This window comes from Haliotis rubra, unplaced genomic scaffold, assembly GCF_003918875.1.
Source record: "Haliotis rubra isolate DU_JTF1 unplaced genomic scaffold, ASM391887v1 Scf420, whole genome shotgun sequence".
Lineage (NCBI taxonomy): Eukaryota > Metazoa > Mollusca > Gastropoda > Lepetellida > Haliotidae > Haliotis > Haliotis rubra.
This window is the reverse complement of record NW_025767103.1, coordinates 920,345-934,866: the sequence shown is the minus strand read 5'-3', so window position 1 is coordinate 934,866 and position 14,522 is coordinate 920,345. Positions and strand designations below refer to the sequence as shown.

At 38.8% G+C, this 14,522-nt stretch overlaps 1 protein-coding gene across 1 annotated transcript; it reads left to right on the top strand.

Annotated features, from left to right (window-relative positions):
- On the top strand, positions 1-6,942 carry LOC124288591 (kelch domain-containing protein 8A-like). Its single transcript, XM_046725141.1, has 6 exons — positions 1-18; positions 1,146-1,534; positions 2,120-2,290; positions 3,250-3,456; positions 5,203-5,295; positions 5,664-6,942. The coding sequence occupies exons 2-6, from the start codon at positions 1,162-1,164 to the stop codon at positions 5,852-5,854; spliced, it is 1,035 nt and encodes a 344-aa protein (XP_046581097.1). The 5' UTR covers positions 1-18; positions 1,146-1,161; the 3' UTR covers positions 5,855-6,942.
- Positions 6,943-14,522: the final 7,580 nt, after the last annotated feature.

Below are 14,522 nucleotides of genomic sequence, written 5' to 3'. Positions count from 1 at the left end.
CATTACTTCAGGAAACCGGTGAGAATGTGTTCATGTTAACAATCTTTGCCTCTTGCCACACAAACATCAATTATATTACGCGTAGAATTAGTACCACAACTAATAATAGCAGAATATTCATCTCGCGAGCAGTGGATTAACATATTAGATCAGCCCACTTGTGATAGTCATCAGATTCAAAGATTCCGACTGCAGTCGATCAGTGTGTCAAATTGGCCAAGTCAGCTAGTTCGTCTGTTCAGAAGTAACGGTTGGTTGGTTTGGTTACTTGTAGCCTTCCGGTTGTTGAAAGGACACTGTGTGATGTATCTTGCCCATCTGATTTAACAAGACTTAAAATGATTAAATGAAAAAATGTGCGTCTGGTTATCGTTTGACAATGGATATCATCATTACATGAGTGTCTTCATGAGATGATGTCGGACCTATTTCATAAATGTGTGTGTGTGTGTGCGTGTGTGTGTTCTACACGGGGAGAGCTTACCCGGTGAAATCCCACAAGAGCAACATATTTCAGACAAAGACATTTATAGATTTTGAAACAACCAAGTGGGACAGTCTGACAACTGTCACAACTGAAAAGCGATTGTTATTTGTACTATTTGGTCCATTTCACTAATTGATCAAAACACTGACTGCCACGACTCACAAACTGTATTTTGTATGTATCAGGGCTTGACTCATCCCACAGACCTTGTATCTGAAGGCCATGGTTCGAATCCAAGACACAGGCCCCAGATTCTTCATCACTAAACCATGCTAAACATAAGGAAATACATACACTGCTCAGTACTCCTATAGTATTACCATTTGTGAAGCACTTTGACGGGATACATGACATAACTCTGTGAACCTTGTAGATTGAAAGTTGAAGTTACTAAATACCAGGTTATATCTATTGCAATCACATTTTCCTCATAAAGAAAGGTAAATGTTAGTAGCTCTGAAATACCAGACAAAGCTCTGCTCAGTTGTATCAAAAACAACAATATCTGTCTTCAGTCATGTAGCTTGCAAGAGCAAGTAGAAGTTTTTGCTTAAGGGGATGGCATTTTGAAAAGGGGATGGCATTGTCTGATATCACTATATAAACTTGTAAATGTTTCTGATAAATTTGCTCTTTTTTATCTTGACTCTTTTAACAGTTTTGACAGCAACAAAATGTCTTCAGGAAGTTTCCGCTGGCAGTCGATGAAGTCCATGCCCACGAAGAGGGTGTTTGCAACGCCAGTGACGTACCAGGACAGCCTGTATGTGGTGGGGGGATGTGACGAGAAGGGGGCACCTCTGGACAATGTGGAGGTGTATGACATGAGTGAGAAGGAAGTCAAGTGGAAGAAGCTGTCACCAATGCCGACGAAGCGAGCTGGTCCTGGTGTGGCAGCAGTGAAAAACAAGATCATAGTTATTGGAGGCGTGTCGGAGGCCCAGAACCCCCTCGATGTGGTCGGAGTGTACGACATAGATAAGAAAGAGTGGACGACGGGAGAAAGCATGATTGAACCGCTCCTCGGAATGTCTGTATTAGTGAAAGGTAGGTCCTGTCATGTTCCCTGCAGTGAGTGTGATGTCTCCGCTGAGACAGTATGATGTTAACTACACTACATAGTTTGACACCCGTAAAGATCCAGTTTTGAATTGTTCTTTAGCTACCCATGCTTGTTGTAAAAGGCGATGAAGGATCTGGTGGTCAGGCTCGCTGACTTGGTTGATGTATGTCATCATATCCCAATTGTTTAGATCTATGATCATGATGTCAATCACTGAATTGTCTGGTTCAGACTCGTTTATTTTCAGACTGCCATCATATAGCTGGAATATTGAAGATAACAGTGTTTTGAAACACCTTACAATTAAACAATTATACGATACTATTCTGTTTACTGCATTGAGATAATACAGTGTTTACTGCATTGTGGAGTGTTTAGTGCAGTTCAGAGTCAGTGTTTACACTGATTGGGGCAATACAGGAAGAATAGTCTGTAATAGTAAAAGTTCAGTCACTTTGTTGTGAATAAAGAGAGAGAAAGGTATGATAAGAAGTTTATATTGCATTACATGGTAACACTTACAATATTCTATGAGATGTTTTGTACAGCATTGTTATTTGTTTTGTCAGATGGGAAGATTCTTGTCCTTGGTGGCATGGGAAAAGATACAAATCCTAATGACTACTTCTTTGAGTTGGACGTTGACTCAGATCCATTCAAGTGGCGCCGTTTACCTGGGATGCCAACACCCCGTTATGCCTCCGCTACCTTCTGTATCGGATCCGACCTGTTTGTTATAGGTAGGTCCATGTGTACATCAGTATGCCAGCCATGTCAACTGGAGCAGCAGATGGTCACATACATTATAAATGTCAGGAGTATCTCTGGCTTCATTATAGTTTAATGAAATGATGCAGGAAGTGTATCTGTCACTGGCTTCATGGAAGGAACATGATCTAAAGATGTCTTGGATGAAGGAGATGTTTGAGTTCACTAGTAGTGTGACAATATAATGATACAGTATACTGATGTTAGGACCTTGCCACGATACATCAATTTACAACTTGTGTCATGATACATCTTGCACATTATCATGACTGGTACACATTATACTGGCATAAAAACAGGTGAATAATATGGGATTGAAATTGCTAAAAGAAACTGTTCTACAAAGAGCTGGAACAGGTGCTCTAGTATTTCCCAGTTGGCTCTAGATAGACACATTTACATTGCCTTCTGGTTGATGAATCTGCCTAAAATATCTTTGAAGTCTGATATTTTAAAAGAACGATTCAGGGTTGTGATTCATCTGCATTAAAAAGAATATCAATTTATGAAAAATTACTGTATCAGGATACAAATCATTTAACACCAAAGTCATTGTATCATGACATTGCAACATCTAACTGAGTGCTTCAGACTCTAGGCAGTGTAGGAAAGATAGCCCGTCCCAACGGCCAAGACGGGTGAATTTTGTGGAGGACGGGTTAAAAAAAAATTATAGTCCGTCCTCATGTCGGGTCAATTTTAGCAAACCAATAACATATATATAATGATTATAACCTTTTTGAATATTTACTGCCGAAGGTGTTTTATTTATATTTGGAGGACAGGCTAGATTTTGGCAGGACTGGTAAAAAATTTGACCTGCAAGTCCTGTGGACAGGCTAGATTTTCTACATCTTTCCTACACTGCTCTAGGCACATGTGTTAGCTGTAACAGGTTCGAGCAATGGAGAGCTGGTGGCATCTGTTACAGGTGGACGACAGGGTAAGATTCCCACAGATGCATTTGAGGTGTATCACTTCGAGACCAAGAAGTGGGAAAAGCTACCACCTGTTCCTAGCAAGCGGGTGTTCCCGATGTACACGACAGATGACACCAACATCTACAGTCTGGGGGGACTGCAACAACCACCCGACCTCGGCTTCTCTGATGTCTGTGAAGTCTTCAGTGTAGAGAAAAGTAAGTGCAAATATACCATACATGATGTGGTAATATGTAGGATATATTTATTTTGTTTTGTATTGAATTACTGTAGTTCTTAGCAGATTTTTTTAGTTATCCCCTTTGAAACCAGTGAATGCAACCCGCTTAAACATTTTACTATAAATCCCAGTTTGTGCGCTTGCGTCAACTTTATCAGTTTTCTGACAAACCTTCAAAACAAATAAATTCCAAATAAAAACATATGTATTATTTTGGCCGTATCCATTACCATTTATACGTTCATGATGTAAAGCTGAACTTTATGTCCAGATGCAACTTTCACTATTTCATATTGTCATCATATGACTGCTTTGATTGGCATTCTAGAAGTTGAGGAGATGAAGAATGAGGACAACTTTTATGGTTATACATCTTGTTTATGCTGTATGGGTGACGTTTTGACATAGATTCTAATGTTGTCAAGCAAGTGGTTCTAAGGACGTTGTCAAGCAAAACTCAACCACTTGCTTGACAACGACATAAGAATCTATGTCGAAAACGTTGCCTGTACAGAATAAAGAAGTTGCATGTCCATAAATGTCCTCATTCTTCATTGTCATCATGGTTTGTATAATATTGTATCAGTGTCCTATGTTCTCATTTGAGGGTGAAATACATAGCACTTGTGTCTACCATAATGTTCATACAAGTTACCTGTGTATAAGTGAATATATGGACACAGAATTCAAGGCTTCAAGCCAATTTCTGAAACTTGTGTTTCATGATTATCCCCCAAGTGTAATACAGGGAGTAGTTTCATCAATTTGTTTGTCCATTTCTCCATTAAGTAATCCTGTCCAGCCTCATGCCACTCTAAAACTAATAGCTATTTTTTCATGAAACTTTGCACTGTTACATATATTTTCCAAAGTTGAAGCTGAAAAGTTTTCTGAGCATCAGTCTGTTAAAGAGCGTAATAAACAATTGTGTCCTGATACTAGCTAAGTTCACCCATCAATCGAGAGGTATCTCTGTGGCAGTACAAACTGGCATGGCTGTACACATTCAAAGGTAATATCATACAAGAGCAGTGATTATTAAAATAAAAACAATAGTGGTAATTTTTACCTCTCAGTAACAGTAATCCAACTTCTGACGTTAGGTCTAGGCATAGTATCAGAGGGTATAGAGTGATCACACAATATACTGGTCTTTTCAACCTTGCGCAGATCGATGCTCATGCTGTTGATCGCTGGATTGTGTGGTCCAGACTCGATTATTTACAGACCGCCGCCATATAGCTGGAATATTGCTGAGTGTGGCGTAAAACTAAACTCACTCACTCACTGGTCTTTTCATGGCTTGAGATAAAATGTGAGATGAGATGCAAGAGTTATCTCCCCTTCTATACCTGAGGAAAAACTACTAGATCTTTCGACGCTGTTGTCACTGTCACTGATGATGCCTATTAGCTTGTATTGCATTCCACAACTCTGTCTAGATATAGCACCCCACTTCCATTCACTTGATAACATGCACACTATATTACACTTGGAACATTGTTACACAATGAATATCACTGCCATATACCAGCCCACACAAAGACCAGGTGCCTTTTGCTATTAAGGACATTTAAGAATGATATTTGTTCCATTTTCATGGCATCAATTTTCAACTTACCTCTGAAACAGTTTATGTTAATTCAAGAAACTTTGTACACATGGAGATGAGCTCCTTCAATCCACCCTGCAGTGTCATTATTTCTAGTGTTTTTGCTTGTAGAAACCTGGAAGGTGGGCACCCCGATGCCTACGAAGAGAGGTGATATGGCCGCTGGGATTGTTGGAGGAAAGGTTGTATGTGCTGGTGGACTAGGTATGTATGCACCATATATCCCTGTAGATAAATTGTGACAACCAGAAAAGATTCTGTAGAAAGAGATCGGCCTATGTAAAGGTTTCACTTTCAGTAAAATATGTTTTACTGGTAAAAAAACTAATTGTTTCAGGTGAACAAATAAGAGATAACTACCTTGTCAATGAAAATGTAAAGTTTCCAATATCACATCACTAGATACTGATGTAAATTAGCATTTCAGTTGAATTTGTTGTGATGCTAGGTATTGTCTTGTATGCAAGGATTAGTATGTATTTGTCTCAGAAACTGATCCATTCTGGAAATGAAGAAGTTCAAATCAAAGAGATTTTCTCCCAGTTTTCACCCACCTTGCATTGACGTTGCAGGTAACACTGGCAAACCTCTGCAAGTTGTAGAGGTATATGACCCTGCAAGCAACACATGGACGGAGATCTCGAACCTGCCAACCACACACTGCTCATGTGCATGTATCATCTTCAAGAACAGGCTACATGTGATAGGTGGTCTGTCTCTGAAGGGGCCCAGTTCCTGTATGGAGGCCCTCAGCTACTCCTAAGCCGTGCTGGATGCTGTAGGGACACAGCAGGGGTTTCTCAGGTCATCACCGCCTCTCTTGCTCATCATCAGCTGTAGTAGACAGACATGAACTCTCCACAGTTCCTGGCTGTCCTTTGTGGGATAAAGTCTTTGGCATTTTGGATTTTATGTTTCATGATAGTGAAGAAAATAAATTGATAATTTTTTGAAAGGAAATAATTCAGTCAGGGAAAATATAGGTTCCAGGATCACCTTTGATATTTTAACACATTAACCAGTCATCTTTAGGCAATATAAGAATACTTTTTCCTATGCTATGATGAAAATCACTTATCCGATACAAAATTTGTCTCTAGAAATATATCTTGTCAAATATTTCATTTACTTTCCTGCAGTATTTGCTGGGGGCTGTGTGCAATAAGTAGGCAGGGAGCTATGTTTCCCCATCAACTGTCTTATCCAGCGACTGCTGACAGCACTGCTTAGGTCTCCAAGACTTGTTGCTACTTAATGCATGAAACCATCCTGAAGTGAAGTATGTATAAAGTAATGAAGCTGTTTTTGTTCTACATTCTTGTGGCAGCACTGCTGCAGCCTACTGCTAAGATATAATGTCACGTATATGTATGTGGCGACTAGTGGAATGATGATGGTTACAGAGCTTCAGATAAAGTGAAACTATGTTAGTCCTGTTGACCAACCCTCCAGACATCTCCATGCTGTACGTCAAGACATCAAACAGGAAGTGGTTCAGCTTTGATTATTTTTTTCATTAATTTATCACAAGTCAACTTTGTTTACTTTAATCATACACAGAATAACTAATTTTGTTATTGATAAATCGTGAAACTTAAATGTTGATATATGGATACAAAACTTCCCAGTCGGTAACATCTGTAGAGAACAGTTGATACAGTTTTCAGTTGATTGGACATCTGTAGAGAACAGTTGATACAGTTTTCAGTTGATTGGAACATCTGTAGAGAACAGTTGATACAGTTTTCAGGTGATTGGAACATCTGTAGAGAACAGTTGATACAGTTTTCAGTTGATTGGAACATCTGTAGAGAACAGTTGATACAGTTTTCAGTTGATTGGAACATCTGTAGAGAACAGTTGATACAGTTTCCAGTTGATTGGAACATCTGTAGAGAACAGTTGATACAGTTTCCAGTTGATTGGAACATCTGGAGAGAACAGTTGATACAGTTTCCAGTTGATTGGAACATCTGTAGAGAACAGTTGATACAGTTTCCAGTTGATTGGAACATCTGTAGAGAACAGTTGATACAGTTTCCAGTTGATTGGAACATCTGTAGAGAACAGTTGATACAGTTTTCAGTTGATTGGAACATCTGTAGAGAACAGTTGATACAGTTTTCAGTTGATTGGAACATCTGTAGAGAACAGTTGATACAGCTTTCAGTTGATTGGAACATCTGTAGAGAACAGTTGATACAGTTTTCAGTTGATTGGAACATCTGTAGAGAACAGTTGATACAGTTTTTAGTTGATTGGAACATCTGTAGAGAACAGTTGATACAGTATTCAGTTGATTGGAACATCTGTAGAGAACAGTTGATACAGTTTTCAGTTGATTGGAACATCTGTAGAGAACAGTTGATACAGTTTGCCAGTTGACTGGAACATCTGTAGAGAACAGTTGATACAGTTTGCCAGTTGACTGGAACATCTGTAGAGAACAGTTGATACAGTTTTCAGTTGACTGGAACATCGTTCAGGCTCATGACTCCATCTCTGATGATACTTCAGGACAGGCTCTGTAATCTGTGAACATTTCTTTGGAGTGAGGTGGATTAACAGGTTCCTGACTGACAAGGTTTCACTGTAGCCAAGGCTTCCTGCAGCAACATTTCCTGAGAAAGTGCCACTGTCGGCCCTCTGCTGTGTTCATACTTGCTGATGTGCGGGCTACTCTCGGCTACTCTGAGCTACTCTGGGTGCTTCAGTGTGTCTGTGATTGTGATACAGCCTCCTGGCTATTTTCACGGATTGTATTAAATGTTGTGTGTATTCAGAATGTCGTTATTTCAAAGTCCATCTTGTCAGGTGCTTTGTGTACTTTTACATCTTGCGTATGTTTGTTGAATTTCATCTACATGTTGCTAGCATAGTTTCTGTTGTGAAAGTTGGACTTTTTAAATTGTTTTCTGCACAGTTAGTTCTTGAAGAAATGGTTTTAGTGAGTGTAAGCAAACTGATGTCAATGATAAATTAAGGAGCGCTGAATTCTGCTAGTTTTACTGAACTTCATATACACTGTGAAGCTAAATCCAGGTATTTGATACTGAACATACTCCAGTGTTTTGACAATGTGAAATACATATTTCAGCGTTTGCATGTACAGTATCTTGATTGTGCCAAGTTTGCACAAAGGTATGAAACTACATGTCACCTGTCGACACTCACTGGTACAGTCGGACATTGTGAGTTAGCGGTTTTATATATATTGTAGTAACGGGCCAATGGTTAAAGTGAGTACCCAGAAGTCACATTATTAAACTAAGATACATATGTTTATCATCTGAAGCTAGTCAGGAATGTATGTTTGCAGTTTTAGAAGGAACGCATATTTTGAACATGTGAGCTAACTGCACTGTCTTACATATCCATGACACGACAGGCACAATGCTTGGTAATAGATCAAATGTAATGGTAGTTATTTTTGCTGACACACTAAAATTGCATGACTTATAATGCATAAAAGTAATGTATGCTGCATCTTAGCTTGAAGTTCTGAGGTCAACATTGTAAGGCCTATAAACATGAGTGTCAGTGTAACAGGCATTGTACAGGAAGATCATGTGGTTTCTCATAACTGTCTGGATGTGTAGAAGTGTTTAGTTTTTATTGATTGTTATGTTCTTCAAGCTAAAGTACCTGTGATGGTTACAAACTTGAGACAATAATTTGCTGATCATGTTGATTGTCATGCACAATTATCAGTTGATCTGTACATACTCATCCTGTAGGTGAATAATTACTGAACAATAATGAAAGTGTCAAAATACACGACAATGAACCTAAAATATGTAATCATATTGATGAAAATGGTCGTAAAATCTGAATCTTAGTTTACTTACTTATGCCCTGTCAAAAAACGTGATCTTTAAACGTACAATAATTGTGGTGTGCATATCAAATCATAAGAAGCCTCCTTCTCACTGAGTTTGTTTTGAGAGACTTGACAAGAAGAATCCTCCCACAGTAGATACATTTCAGTTAGACAAAGACACTTGTGTAGACACTATTCATAGGTCCCAGTACACTCACTATATAATAATCATGTAATATTTGATGAATTCACCCCTTCAAATACAAAAACCTGCTGCATAGTTACATAGCCCCAAGGGACAGGGTACATTGTAGATTTGACTTGATAAATGGAATAGCAGCCAGTGTGCTTGTAACAGCATTAGTGTCCCAGCCATGACTCACTTGTCGGATACCTGAAGTGTTAATCTCCTCTCGACACTAATCGCACTGGTAATCCCTAATCCACTGTCAGTTAACGTTGAGGTTACTGCAGTCATTGTCCAAGATATAGATGGAAACTAAAGGCCTGGTCTATAAAATGAAATAACCATGAACTGTAGATTGTAAACATATGACTACTATTTTATTATTTGTGTCTCATGTCAAAGTATGTGTTCATTAAGAACATGACTAAAACCTAGGCTGCACATATTTGGCCAGGTCCCCTTCTTGTCAAGGCTTCATAGTATGGTTTTGATGAAGGTTTAGTTTCATGTTTCTCTCCGAGACTGTGAAGCAGATGACAATATTACGCCTCAACTTAAATATTGTTCCTGTTAAGGGCAATTGGAGGAGTCGCATTAATAAACTGTCCAGATCTTCATGCCTTCGTTGTAGTTATCTCTGTGTCACAGTGGATGTTTTACATAACTGCATGGCAGGTTTATACATTGCAATATATTTGTCATTATATTGAAGTATTGTGTTGATCAAATATTCCTGTTTTTGAATATATATGCTTTTTCTTTAATATTGACATATTTTGTGTGCATTTTTTTGTAATTTTAAGTAGAAAATTTGGAGATTTCTACTGTCTTGCCATTTAGTGTGTAAATCACTATGTACAAAAATATTTTGTTGCTTGTATCTGTGAGGGGGCGTGGTATACGTAAGGGGGCACAGGACGGGCATTTCCAAGGCCCTACAGTTTGCTGTGCAGAGTTAATTCCTGCACACAGCTGAAACCTTAGATTATTGGTTTGAAAAATAGTTTGGCTTTACTGTTTCTGGTTGTATGAACACCCCAGCTCTGTACAGGCCCATACACTGTCTGTGGCTGGGTGTATGTCCATAGTGTTTAGTACCCCACCTGGAGGCAAGGGGTGAACATGACCTTGACCCTTACTGACTGGTACACACATGTAACCATCATCACAAGTTCAAACATTACAATCACATGTTTGTGGGTGTGTGTTTGTGACTGCCAGCACAGTAGGTGGTAACCCGATGTGTGGACAGGGTCAGTTCTGACAAGTAACATCACACCTGACATCTTGATATTAGTACAGTTTGACAGACAACGTGCATTTCTTGTTTATATAAGATGGATGCCCAGTCAGATGGCAAGATTCTTTAAAGATTCACCATGAACAATATCATCAGCTGCAGTCTTACATCATTTACATATGTTTGTGATCAAAATACATAGGATATTAGAATTAAATATGGAAAATAGACTAGAAGCTGTTTGAAGTAAAGTCATTTCACTATCCTCTAATGGATTCAGGAGAGCATATTGTTTTCATGGGTGTTTTTCAATGTTAAATAACTGAAATAAAACCTCTTGTCACAAACTCACAAACAGAAAGATTTGTGATCAACCCAAATGTCTCTTTGTGGAAATACACCATTTTATGATCTCATACTTTCAAGCAAATGCCTTTTATACCTTTGTAGAAAGTCTTGAATATTACCGGTATGAGCTCATAAACAGGTGTAAATAACTGTAAAACAGATTACTTGTGTTTCCATGGTTTCAGAAGGTTGTATCATTCAACCCTATGGTACTAAAAAAGTCAAATATTGCCAGTTTTCTCTAAGTGCTATAGGTAGTAGTTAGACATATCAATTATAGGAATATGAAAGATTGGGTGGTCCTTTACCAGTCTATGAAAAAAGCCCCAAAAAACCCAGCCAGACATCAGGGCTGGTAACTTCAAATGTTACCAGCCCCAAATGGATTTAACCAGACCAGAAACCAAGATATGGTGAATTTACCGGTACTCAGGTGTATGGAACATCTAAAACATTTACCAGACCATCGGGCTGGCTAGCTGTAAATCTGTCAGAAATCTCGGGCGGTCGGATGGGCCTTATTTCATACACTGCCTTAACCTGTTTTAGTAGTATGTAATCACAGGCATTTGTAGTCAAGTTATTGTTAACTTTTTCTGGTCAGTTTATGTAAAATCAAAATGTAGACATTATTGAATGTAACTTTGCTGGACAAGTGTTGTAATTTTGAGAATCTTATAACGTGTTAAAATCTTATATTTATGCAAAGTGTACTTCCTGTTATTTTACTGCACAGTCAGCATTGTGTAACAAGTGTAAGTGTTGATGAGGCCTTAAGTAATAAATGTGGTTGTGTGTTATTATCATGATTAGGGACCGATCGTAATTTATGGCTAGGTGTGTGTGTGGGGTGTGTGATGATGATTTTTATGGAGAAGCATGTACAATCCCCCACCCACCCCTAAAACCTATGTACAAAGTAAGTGACCCTCCTGCATGTCATGTACAACATGAATGACCCCCCTCCCTAAGTACATTTATGACACCACCCTAGCTCCCCAGAACAAAATGGGTAACACATCCCACCCACCCCCAACCACCATCACCACCACCCCCTAGCCATGAATTATGAATGGTTCCTTATAACATTAATATGTACAATTATGCAGGTTCTGCTGTAGAATATGTTTATATCCACTGGTATTACATCTGTAAAAACATGTCTGCCATACAAGTAACAAGAGTAACAATGCTTCCCTAAAGTAACCAGTAACTATACACTGTTCCTTCTTATGGTGAGAGAGATGGTGGAGTAGCCTAGTGGTTAAAGTGTTTGCTCGTCACGCCGAAAACCCGGGTTCGAATCCCAACATGGGTACGATGTGTGAAGCCCATTTCTGGTGTCCCCCGCCATGATGTTGCTGGAATATTGCAAAAAGCGGCGTAAAACCATACTCGGTCAGTCAGTCAGTCCTTCTTATGGTGAGAGAGATGGTGGGGTAGCCTCGTGGTTAAAGCGTTTGCTTGTAATGTTGAAGACCCAGGTTTGACTCCCCACATGGGTACAATGTGTGAAGCCCATTTCTGGTGTCCCCCGCCTTGATGTTGCTAGAATATTGCAAAAAGCGGCATAAAACCAAACTCGGTCAGTCAGTCAGTCCTTCTTATGGTGAGAGAGATGGTGGGGTAGCCTCGTGGTTAAAGCATTTGCTTGTAATGTTGAAGACCCAGGTTTGACTCCCCACATGGGTGCACTGTGTGAAGCCCATTTCTGGTGTCCTTGACATGATATTGCTGGAATATTGCTAAAAGTGGCATAAAAACTCACTTACTCTCTCATATGGAAAGTGGGATGGCTAGCCGAGTGGTTAAATAGTCAGCCCTTGTCTGGTGTCCCCTACTGTGATGTAGCTAGAACATCAAAGTGGCGTTAAGTCATACTCTATCACTGTTATGATGAGAAATTTCAATTAATTAATTGCTGTATATTTTTAATCAAGTTTTGTGTATTTTTTTTCTGCTTGGTGTGTTTCATTTGTTAATTAATTATGTATTAACACTAATGCACAACAGTTTATAATGAATACTTCATACCTCTTTGTTTGTGACTCAAGTGTTGCTCAGTAACATGTTGAACTTTGTAGGTCTGTGCATGTTTCAGCTTGTTCCAAATACCGCACTATGTAATCATTATTACATCTCATTAATCTCATTAATGTTGCAAATCTACGTCAGATAGGCAGTATCATGACCTATATTTTATTATTATTAAGGAAAAAGATAAAAATGTCAGATGCAATATCTTTGATGTCACCGAATTGTGGAGCGTTCCTCATGCTAGAAATCAAAAGATTGTCTGCTCCAAACTTTATTGCATACGTTCAGTCACCATATGGCTGGGAAAGTGCTGAATATGGTGTTAAAAAAAAGGAATCTAAAACTGAAGTCCCACATGTAGCTTTATTATGAACTATGGTGTCGTACCACATTGTCGTACCACTTTGTCGGTCCACTGGTCTGTGTCACAGCCCCTGAACCACAATATTTTCCTTTCGGGTAGCTCTTGCTGCCATGCTAATTACATTGTGTATTATAGCCCTAACTGAAGCAAGTCTAGATTTACTCAGATTCCCACCTCACTGGGGCTCTTTTTCAATTTAAAAGGACTTATTGTTTCTATCAAAGACTAGGTGTTATTCTATCGGTACACTGACCCACTCTTGCCTGCAAGAGATAATTGTGAGGCAGTATCTCAGCTACACTCAAATGCTTCTTGATTACTTTTTTAATTTATTTTATCATTTTACAGCATTTCCATGTATTTTGTTGGTTATGGAAGAAGGTATATACCATAAGAAAGATTGTACAAGATACCTCTGACAGTTCTTGTGTTTGGGCTGTGCGTCATTTGCCGACATGGTCAATGCCGCAGGGCTTTAGTTTGTGATATAACTATCCATGTTCACACCACCTACAACCCAGACTCTGGATATGTGATACACATGCTTTAGTAGTGCATATAACATGATATAATAAATATCTTTCTAATAATCAATCTATGTGTGCTTGCCTTTTGTCAGTTTTGTATGTTACAGGAAATAGTATGGAATAATCTGTCAGTATTTGTGAGTATATTTGCCAGTATTGTTGTAGTAGCGATCCCATGAGTACCACATCTCAGGCAGCATGTGAGGAACATTACAAACAGCGAACATTGCACCACGACAGCTGAAAATCTTATATGAAAATATTGGAGTAGCTGTATGCTTTCTGTTGATCTTGACAGAGTCTCCAGGGTCAATTAAGTAGTCAAGTGGTTAAAGTGTTCAGTTGTTGCCCTGAAGGCCTGTGTTTCATTCCCCACCTGTTGCATATTTAAAGCATTGCTGAACTCAAGTACCAAGTACAAGAGGCAAGGAATGTCTAACATATCCTTTCAGAATCTCCTATTTATGAACGGGTTCAGAGATCTAGTTGGTAGTATCTCTTCCATATTCTCCTATTCATACACATTAATACAACAATATAGTTACGATTGCATATTCTATTGATAAACCTTGTGTACAGATATCTAGTGTCTGTTCCATAACCTCCTATTATTAAACATGTGTACAGAGATCGAGTATTCTCTTCCATACCCTCCTATTCATACACATGTGTACAGAGATCTAGCGTATCTAGCGTATCGTCCATACCATCCTATTCATACACATGTGTACAGAGGTCTAGTTTATCTTCCATACCCTCCTATTCATACACATGTGTACAGAGATCTAGTGTATCTTCCATACCCTCCTATTCATACACATGTGTACAGAGATCTAGTGTATCTTCCATACCCTCCTATTCATACACATGTGTACAGAGATCTAGCGTATCTTCCATACCCTCCTATT